Source organism: Melanostigma gelatinosum (assembly GCF_949748355.1).
Source record: "Melanostigma gelatinosum genome assembly, chromosome: 20".
NCBI classification, from domain to species: Eukaryota; Metazoa; Chordata; class Actinopteri; order Perciformes; family Zoarcidae; genus Melanostigma; species Melanostigma gelatinosum.
Genome location: NC_136653.1, coordinates 13,986,644 through 13,997,189, shown reverse-complemented (window position 1 = coordinate 13,997,189; position 10,546 = coordinate 13,986,644). Strand labels below are relative to the sequence as shown.

Genomic DNA, 10,546 nt, shown 5'->3' with positions numbered 1-10,546 from the left:
CAAATAAGCAAAGATCTGGCAACGCCACTAGATGGCATTGGCAAACGAGATCGACCTGAAAATTCATAAAGCTGGCGAAACAATCGAGGTCTGTAAGATACTAGAAAATTATCACATTTTCTATATAATGAATACTTTAAATTGTTTCTTTTATTAATCTTCTAATTTCACTTTATTGGATCACTTTATTTCAAAGCACTCCATAAAGTTTCAACTTGCACATTTCATTCTAGTTAGACTTTTATTTTAACATTTACAATCGGAAGTTGTGTTTTACTTTTTGCTTCTTGACCAACTTGGTTTTTATTGCTCGATTAAGAGGTTTTGTATTTGCATCTGACTTTTTACACGCCCCTCTTACTCTGACGCAAAGTTGGATAGACTCTGCGCGCTTTAGTTCAATCGGGTTACACGGACCCAGACTTGGCTGACTGAGTTCTGACGCATACCAATGCAGACCAAGCTACAACAGTTTGAAATCTTATCTTTGCGCACTATCTTGGCTGTGAGGGGTCTCAGGAGTGACAGCAGCATGGATCAGGCTACAAGTGTTGGTTTCTCTGCATCCCTGTGGAAAGTCATTTGAAGAGTCCGGAGACATGAACAACCTCGCTGTGGTGCCAGATGAGACAATTTACTCTTTCCATACTGGATTTTAGCTCTGAGCTAAAGAGCTCTAACGGTTTACAAATGGAGAATTATTGTTAGAAATTGAATTTCAATAGCAGACCTCTTTGTGTTGTCTTCTACAACTCTTGGATAATTACCCACACTGTGGAGTCACTTTTGGAGACGTTGGATCTGAATTACGCACGGGATTCCTCTAACAAATGCCAGCTTCTAAGTGGTTTATTACTCCCCCACTTCATCCCCTCAGCTCCCCGCATCGTACCGATCCACCGTATCAGTCTCCTCACCAGGTTGGACGCGGGGAGTGAAAGCCTCTCTGTCTCCTTCAGTGCGCCAGCGTGCTGCCGCGGGCCACCTGGCCGAGGATGTGGGGAGGAGGTTTCCCGATGTCTGTCACCGCGATTGTGACTCTACTCCTGGTTATTATCGACGTGAAAGCCAGTGGGGAGTATTGCCACGGCTGGCACGACTCCCAGGGCGCGTGGAAGGAAGGCTTCCAGTGTCCGGAGAAGATCGACGCAGACGACGCGATCATCTGCTGCGGGAAATGCGAGCTGCGCTACTGCTGCTCCAGCACGGAGGCCCGGCTAGATCAAGGGAGTTGCGATAACGACCGGCAGGCCAAGGAGCCCGGGACAGAGAGCAAGGACAACAAGGACTCCGGTGCAGGTATTAACTTCTACTGTTTCAGCAACTTCCTCCACAAATATGTTCATAATAAGTTATCACCAGTATACATACTAAAACTTGTGAAAAACAACAATACAACACTGCTGAATCTTTGTTTTTGGTTTATTCCAATTAATGTAATTGAAAGTGACTCATAAATTAATACAAATATGTTGATCCCCGTGCCCCAAGGGGTGCATGCACAGCATGTCTTAAATTTGATATTGTAAATTGCAGACCTGTTACTGCAGTTTGGTTTCCCCTCATAAACCCAACAGTCCCCCCTGTTAAAAGGCTCATCTGCTGCCTATCCCGGTTGGCAACGACAGCTGCACAAGAGACAGCAGCAGACTCCTCCAAAAAAAAAACCAGTTAACTGCACTCACAAATGGCAAACTGTGCCATGCTGCACTTATAAATAGCTGTGTTTGTTCTGGCCAGTGCGAGAGGGACCGCGCGGGCTCAAATTACGCTGTCCCCACGGGGATCAAGTTTGGACTTGACCGGATCTTGGACAGTGGCTCACCAAAGGCGATGACAGCTCTGCTCATACAAAATAAAACACACACACACACACACACACACACACACACACACACACACACACACACACACACACACACACACACACACACACACACAATCGCGTTATGTATCATTTCCTGCCAGGCTCGTGTCCCTCTCCTCCTGTAATCCCCCACTGTCTCTCTGGTGTCTGTCCTCTTTCAGGGGATTCTCACTTAGAGCTACTTAAAACGAGACACACACACACACACACACGCGCGCACACACACACACACACACACACACACACATATGAACTGTATTTAAGAGAGGCATCATTAACAAAGTAAGGGCAAATTATAACCCATAATGTCAAATGTACACAGTGGATTAGCTAACAATACATCTTCTTTCTCCATAATGGCTCCCCATTCATCATTGCTTACATTCCCATAGATTAATTTCCCATAAAGCCTCTTGAAGCTGCTTCATATCTTTAATAAAAGATCAACAAGTAGATAACAGCACTCAGGAAAGCAGAGCAAATATTGTACATCAGAGAGAAATACAACACAGGCTTACTTCATGTTTCCCTGGATATTATGCCCTCTTTTGGACCTCTATAATCTGTCATTTGCTAAAACAATCATGCCTTATCACTGCAGGAAGAGGTATCCATTTCATCCAGTGGCCTGCAGCCAAAATAACTTAAAGAATAAAAGCAGCTTTTTCCTCACTCGGAAAAGAGGACGGCCTCGTTCACTTTGTGTATTTCATTCATTTTTCATATGTTTGCAGCCTATTAATCATCCGGGAAAGAAACACACTGTGTTGTCAATGGATAACAGGCAGGAAATTATTAATGTGCTCAACATGAAGGAACATATGGTATTTAGGAACAGGAGAAATCCCGTGGGAGAGACGGGGGAGAGTCCAGCCAGCACAGCCATAAAGATTGTGCCCAAAACAAGAGTTTAAGAGAGAGGGGGGCTGAGCTAACTGCAGCAACAGGTGTGGAGGAGTGACAGGGAACAATGAGGGGTCCAACCACCATGTGCACAAAATGAGAACATCACACCTTAGCAAGTGGTAAAGAAATAAAGTCCTCCATAAAAAAAATAGCAGACAGTTAAAACATAAATGTCACAAAGTGAGAACAGTTCTCCAGATGTAGTATGTGCAAGCTCAGCAGAGGAAAGCACATTTACTCAAGGGCTCTACTTGAGTACAATTTTGAGGTACTTGTACTTTCTATTTTATGTTACTTTTGACTTTTACTTGACTACAACTCAGAGAGAAATGTACTTTTTACTCCACTACATTGACTTGACAGCTGTAGTTATTAGTTATGCCTTAAGATTTGACACAAACAACATGTATTAGTACAATACATTTAAATATTAAACAAGTGGGTCCAGTGGCTTCTCTGAGCACTTTTGTCACATTTCAGATGTCTATGAGGTGTTAGCGGTTCCTCAAAGAGAGCTAATTACATTTAAATAACTGCTTAAAGCTCAATAGAGGAAAGGTTTTCCAACATTTCATAAAACAACTGATTAAAAGTTTTTTAAAAATCTGGACAACTTTGTCCAGAAAAGTGTATCGATTCTATTGATGGCATTGTTGGTCGGGCGGACCAGATTGAAACGTCAACAAATGTTTGATTGATTTCCAGTAAGTTCAACATTAACATTATTCCTGCTAAACATCCGCCACTTAGCATTGCTAGTATGAGCATGTTAGCATTTAGCTCAAAGCAACATTGTATAACTATACAGCCTCAGGGCTGCTAACATGCAACATCCCTATGACAACATCCAAGACAGCGTCCATAATAAGTTTGTTTATTTTTGATACTTCTAGAAACTTGTAATGAAGTATTTTTTTAGATTTGCTGTATTGGTATTTTTTACTTGCACACAGATCTGAGTACTTCTTCACTGCGGCCTGTTTGCTGAACTTTAAGTGGTGTTTCCCCCCAACATCACTGATTTACAGTTTTGGAAAGGAACTCTGCAGTTGAAAATAGAAGTGAACTAAAACAAGACGAGCAATTCTGCAATTACTAATCCTCATCAGTACAGAAAAAGGGAGTGAAAGCAGAGATGTTGAGGTGGAGGCCTTATAAGTGCAGGAAAAGTGGGCAGTCCCTATTTCTGTGCTCGTAACGTATATATGTGTTGCCATAACAGAGTTCCTGTTAAAACCTGTTGACTGGAAGGTGTGTAGCTGTGCGGTACGTCGGCCTCTGAAGTCGACACCACTTCTTGTCGAAGGGAGATGGGTCAAGGTCCTCGTTTGTTTCATCGCCTCTTTCGCTGCTGGCCTGTGTCTTTTGTCACCCGGTCTTACCGCCTGATGAATGTCCCCGAGCTTAACACGTTTCATGCAGTAATCCTTTTTAATACCCTGCTACTTTTGATGAGCATTTAGAAAAAAGTTTCTCAAGGCCGTATGGATGTATTTCAAAGAGACAAAAGGAAACTGGAGCCGTGTTTCCACCTCTCTCTCTCTTTGGCATACAGTTACACCTCATAACACATGGGCACATTCAGAGGAGGAAATAACTACACCCTGTGGGAACAATAAAACACAACCGATCACTTATAATGTAACATGGTCTTTATTGTGTTTGTAAGGTGTTTGTGCGAGTGGGCATGGGAAATGAACAAGAGAGAAAAAAACACCTCAGAAGTGACCTCATCTCGCCGGTCACCCCGTTTCTGCCAAAAACATTCACTCCGTGCCTTCGCTTTACGGCCAAAAGGTGAAATTGGAGAACAAAGAACGCTGTTATTTCTCCTTAAGTGATTGTTGATCGTGTTTCAAAGTTGCTGTTGGAGCTTCTCCTGCTTACTTAGCACATTTACAGAAACTGGAACTGAGATATTAACAGATAAAAATGTCAAGATTGTTTTTAACAATGCCTTCACTATTTGACCCAACAAATCAGAATGACTGGTGGAATTGTGAGAGTTACACAAGAACGTTCTTGCGAGTCTGATTTGCTGTTTTCAACAAAAAGTGAAAGAACATGTCAGTGAGAAGAAATTGGCTTACTCATTTGATTGAATGGGCTGGATGAGCTCCCATTCAGCCCATTAAATCAGTCGACTTTAATACCCTTCTGAAGTACTGCAGTTCAACTCGAGTAACTTATTTTCAAAGGGTTGGTCATAAATAGCCGAAGAAAAAGAAGGGGCAGAAATATCTGGTGGCAGCCAAGCTTAAGAATGTCACCGCTACACACACACACACGCACACACACACACACACACACACACACACACACACACACACACACACACACACACACACACACACACACACACACACACACACACACACACACACACACACACACACACACACACACACACAGGGTCGAGGAGGCTGGGCACACAGCAGGGTGCTGAGGATTAAAACAGATCAAAACAAAGTTAATAACTGCTAATGAGAGCCCGGGGCTCCCTGGGGACTCTCAGTCCCAGTGCAGCTCTCATTCTTCTACCCAAGTCCAAACACTCCTCTCCGCTCAACCTTTTCTTTCACTGCCTTACCCAATCTCCACTCACCTGTGGGAGTTTTTGCTGTGAAGGGAAGCAAGACACTTGTGTGTGAGGCAGTACTGCTTTGAAGTTTAATGTTCAACCAAGTCAATGTTTTGCCTCAAAAGCAGATGCTGTTTTTTTCCCCTTCTCTCTCCCTGTAGTTCCCATCTATGTGCCGTTCCTGATCGTGGGCTCTGTGTTTGTAGCCTTCATCCTGGTGGGCTCTGTGGTCGCCGTGTGCTGCTGCCGCTGCCTCCGCCCCAAACAGGAACTGTCCTCAGGAGGTGCGACAGGAGGAGGGCCGGGCAGTGGCCGCCTCTTGGAGACCATCCCCATGATGGCCAGCGTGGGGACCTCCAGGGGTTCATCGTCACGCCAGTCCAGTACAGCCACCTCGTCCAGCTCCTCTGCCCCGCCCGCTGCACCCCGCCCCGCTCCCCCTGCCCTCATGCGGGCCCAGGCCTCCTGCTGCCTGCCCCCCGATGCCAGCGTCTTCGTCAACATGCCCACTAACTTCTCCGTGCTCAACTGCCAGCAGGCCACGCAAATCATGCCTCACCAGGGACAGTTTCTCCACCCGCAGTACATCGGCTACGCCCACCCTGCCGCAGCCTTCATGGACCCCACTCAGGGAGGATACAGACCCCTCCAGTCCCCCTGCCCTCCTCCCACCGGTGACCAGAAATACCCCGCAGTGACTGTATGATGAGGAGCCAACCTGCAGACCACTCTGCTACTTTTGTGAAGTTTAGACCGTGAGGGCTGCGCCAGAGACCTTTAGGGGACGCTGCCAGAGTGGAAAAATAAAAGGCAGGGAGTCAAACTCACATGAAGGACTCGTAAAGCTGCTGCTGGCTGCAGGCCCTGCCTTGCTATTGTGTGTGCTGCGTGTCTGTTTAGTGTGTCATATGATCTGTTGGCGAGTTGGAATGAGCGAAGCTCAACCTCTGATGGACGCATAAACAATTTTCTGTCTTGATTCAAAGACAAAACTGCATATAGGAGGGTTATGCAGCCCAGATGGGTGATCATGCACAGCAGCTCCCTGCAGCCTGCAGCTCAAACAAAGACTGTGCAGGCTTTGCATGCATGTGTATGCGAGAGTGAGAAAAAGATTTGTCGGCTTATTTGTGCTGGGATGAGTGATGACTGGATGATTTATGGCAGTGAACTGTATGAAAAGCAGATATTCAAGCAAAAAAAAAAAAAAAAAATGATGACCACATGCTGTGTTTATGCCATGTGCACATCTGCACTTGTGAATGGTTGTGAGTGGTTTGTACAATAGAGTATATGTTTGTTTGTGTTGGAAGTGTGAGGAAAGAAAGCATGTGAGAATGTGTTTGTACTGTGTGTGTGTGTGTGTGTGCGTTAGTGTGGAGGGATGTGGTTGTATGAGTAACTGAGTGAACTGTGTGATGGGAAATGCAGGCGTTGTAATGTGAAAGGCAGTCGCAATCTCCCTGTAGACCATTTCAACTCGAATGAAGTGAACACAGGACATGGGCTGTGACGCTCCACCCTACCATACAACCCCCTCCTGCCACCCAAAAAGAAAAAATAATCCCCAACTGAACTGAGCGGAAACACACACACACACACACACAAACCCCCAAAAATGTTCAATATTCATGCGAGGCTGGCAGTTAATGTACCTGAGAAGTGTGTGTGTGAGAGACAGGGAAGGAGTGAGACACAGTTCTTTGAAGATTACCGAGTTAATTATACAGCGAAAACTGCCCCCTTCACTTCTCCCCTGTGAGGGGTGTGTGTGTGTGTATTTAACACTACCACAGTTCAGTGCGTTAGAGGAGCTCACGGCAGCTCCAGGGCAGCTTTGACCCATTATTTCCCACTTAAGAACAGAACAGAAATGGGGGCTGCTTGTTAATCTAAGAAAGAAAAGAGTCAAAAGTGTTTCCCTGTGTACTGTTGTGCAGCTGGGTCACTGGTATCTCTGGAACATGCAACTTGAGGAATGTGCTGCTCCACTGAGCGTGCAGCCTGAGATGTCCCAAAGTACTGAAACGGGCTTGTTTGTGTGTACCTCGCCTGCACGCCGAGCCCGACGTCTGTAAGATACAATAGGCAGCCTGCGTGTGACAAGATAATCTGTAAAATGATGTATGAAATTGGTCCAATTTGATGCAGAAGTGACATTTTCCCCATGAATTCAAAAAAATAAACAACTTTTACACAGAAATGATTGTGTAGAGCTTATGTGTTCTGGTGTTTCATCACCTACTGTCATAAACAAGCAACGCTTTGTTGCCATTGACACGCACACGCACACACACACACTAGGTGAATGAGTTTGTCTCACATTAAGTCCCTTGAAACACAAACACACTGATAGTTAAGCTATTAGAAACACTAATTACACACATTCACAGACAGCTTTACCACCCACAGTGGACAGAACAAATGAGTGTCACCTCATCCGACTCACTGGGGGGGGGACAATAAACCACAACAATGGTCAGTTTAAAACTACAATGATGTGGAGGTGTCGTTTCGGCCGGCTCCTCCAGGAACTACAGTAATGTGGAAAGCGGAGCGAGCTGCTGGGGAGTTGAGAAGCATAAATGGCTCTTTGGCTTCGGCCCCGCTCGATGGATTCTCCATACTGGAGCAGCTGTAGTCGGTTTGGGCTGGGCCACATCCAGGAAGGTGGGCGGGAACATGACCTCCTGTTGAGACCCCAGTGTCCAGGGGCTGGGAGGGGGGGGGGGGGGTAGTAATCCTCTAATGGTCTGTCTACACCGACTCTCCTGAGCTTTAAGAGGGAGCGTGGGACGGGTTTGATTCTGGTAATGTATGAAATCATACGCATGTAAAAATGATTACCTTTTTGATCCATTTTAAGCAGACTGTAGCCACAGTTTGACAAACAAAGAAAAGCACTTACAGTCAAGAGACAGAGACACTGAGTCAGGCAATGGATCGATTAGATTTAATGATTAGGACTTGGATGGACAACCCCCTCCCCCCCCCCCCCTCTCCCACCCCTTCAGTCTTGCATTCCTGACCCTGTGTCTCTAACACAGTCACACACACACACACACACACACACTGGACTCTACATTCAGACAAACCCCAGAGTCAGAGAAACGCATGATCCAGGCGAGTGTCTCAATCAGATCCCTTCTGTTTGGATGCCCTTTAGCACTAGTTCAAGTAAGATATTCCCTCCGAGACATGTCTCCGCATACAGGTACAAAAACAGGCATTAATGAAAAGAAGAACAAAATATATATAAACACATACACGTTAACTTTAATAAAAAAATAACAATAAAGAAACAGTCCAAGAAAACTGACAGCGGAAGCTCTAATGCCAGGCTCGCTGCTTCTGTGTCAGCTGACGATGCTCGACAGGCGGCAGCAGGAATCACAGGAGCGGTCACAAACAACAGGAAACAGAGTGGATTATTAAAAACTGGCCAAGACAAGGAGATGCGCTATAGAGGAGGAGAGACGTGGAGGCTGCAGGGCGGCTAGGAGACAGGAAGGAAGAAATTAAGGTACGAGGAGAAGAGACGAGCAAGAGGACGTCCCCCAGTGTGGTAGGAGGGGATGCAGCAGGGCGGCGGTCCAGTTTGGCATGAGCGTTCTGCCTCAAGGGCATCTCTGTGGTGTTTGGCAGTGAGGCTTGGTGCTGCGATGGGACGGGGGGCTGTAGCTGGGGTTCAGAGCTCCGGCGGTCCTCGGTCTTTGCTTCTCTCTCTCTCTCTCTCGCTCTCTCTTTCCCTTTTTAAGGAATTCATCAGTGTGTGTGTGTGTGTTTATTTTGACGTCCCGTCCCGCGTCGGCACGTGATGACAGACGAGCTAAACCCGCCTCACGAAGGGAGATGAGAGAGAAGCGTGGAAGCAAACACACACGCGCGGGCCGACACACACATGCACACAAACACAGGAGCGCCAATGCGTGCAGACGTACATGCGCAGGCAGATACAGACGCACGGGAATGCACACACACACAGATAAATACACAGTGGCATGAAGCAAACCCAGTCTGTGGGGGTATACAGATAAGAGCAGCCAGTCTCTGCGTTTGACTTGTCATGTCTGTACGTGGATATGATTGCTCATGCCTGTGCAGCTTATGCGAGTTTGAAGAATGTTTTTATTTTTTCCCCATGAAGTCGGCCTGGTCCCTTCTCTCAAGTGAATCCTCAATGCGCCAGCGACGGCCTCCACGCCTGACCGCGACGCCCTCCTCCGGCGAGGGGTCAGGTCACAGTTCCATTAAGGCCACAGCAGGGGGTCGGATCACCCGGTGTGAGGGTGTCACATGAGTCTGTCTCCGCTGTCACCTTGACGACCGCTGCTACGGTGAGCCAAAGCCTTGGTCGGGGGTGGCGCTAGATGCTGGGGCGTTGGCGGGTGGTGTCGTACGAGCGCACTACCTGGGATTGAGACACGACACCGTGCTCCTCTTGAGAGAAGGCATAGCCATCTGCAGGGAGGAGGGAGGAACATGTATACATGAATGTTGGGACTCCTGGATGATGTATTGCAGTGCAGTACAACACTTTACTTCAGTTTTTGATAAGTGTTTGTGTGCAGACAAACCACTGCCTCAAACATGACTAGACAGTTTAATTGGATTTCACAAATGTGGTTTGTGGTAAGCAGGACTTTGATAACGTTACAGGATGTGTAGAGCTGAGTCGAGGTGGAACGGACACTCACGTGACACAGTCTGCTGCACCGAGTTGGAGCGTCCCACGCCTGAAGGCATTTTCTTAAAGACTCTTGTCAGCAGATGGGCCCGTTCGTTTAGACTGCAGAGAAAGGAAAGAAGGATGAGTTTCTCCACAGAGACGGCTCACAGCCTCTTGATAATAACAGTATGTAGAATTATTAAAGTGACTCTCCACTACTGCACACAACCATTACTTGCTCCTGGGATTGTATTTTTAAATTAGTGTCCATATTTCACCAATTTGCTTTCAGTTATGAGCAGTGGCAGGTTTAGCAGCTTTATGAGACTACCCACAGATCTAATGCAGCAGGATGATTCAAGTCGTTTTTAAACCTTCAACTGTCGGAAGGATAGAAGGCAAAAGTACATTCCTCCTTCATAGATGAACACAGAAACTCACAGATCGATGAACAAACTCAATTTAAGTGGATTAAAAACCAGAACGTTGGTCTGAAGTGGACTGCATACTGACGTGCCGTTTT

The 10,546-nt window shown here is 46.3% G+C and overlaps 2 protein-coding genes across 2 annotated transcripts in view; one reads left to right on the top strand and one right to left on the bottom strand.

Annotated features, from left to right (window-relative positions):
* The first annotated feature begins 408 nt into the window (after positions 1-408).
* shisa2b (shisa family member 2b) lies at positions 409-7,544 on the top strand. Its single transcript, XM_079292574.1, has 2 exons — positions 409-1,299; positions 5,516-7,544. Exons 1-2 carry the CDS (start codon positions 996-998, stop codon positions 6,058-6,060), a joined length of 849 nt encoding a protein of 282 aa, XP_079148700.1. The 5' UTR covers positions 409-995; the 3' UTR covers positions 6,061-7,544.
* Positions 7,545-8,374: 830 nt separating this feature from the next.
* atp8a2 (ATPase phospholipid transporting 8A2) overlaps positions 8,375-10,546 on the bottom strand; it is a 41,612-nt gene continuing 39,440 nt past the window's right edge. The window contains exons 35-36 of the mRNA XM_079291643.1: positions 10,052-10,143; positions 8,375-9,815 (exon numbers count right to left, since the gene is read on the bottom strand). Of these exons, the coding sequence (XP_079147769.1) occupies positions 9,721-9,815; positions 10,052-10,143 (187 nt within the window). The 3' untranslated portion in view covers positions 8,375-9,720. The remainder of the gene's footprint in view (positions 9,816-10,051; positions 10,144-10,546) is intronic.

Coding starts and splice junctions, on each gene's coding strand:
- shisa2b (XM_079292574.1), top strand. CDS start 996: ATGTGGGGAGGAGGTTTCCCGATGTCTGTCACCGCGATTGTGACTCTA. Junction 1,300..5,515: donor CAACAAGGACTCCGGTGCAG/GTATTAACTTCT, acceptor CTCTCCCTGTAG/TTCCCATCTATGTGCCGTTC.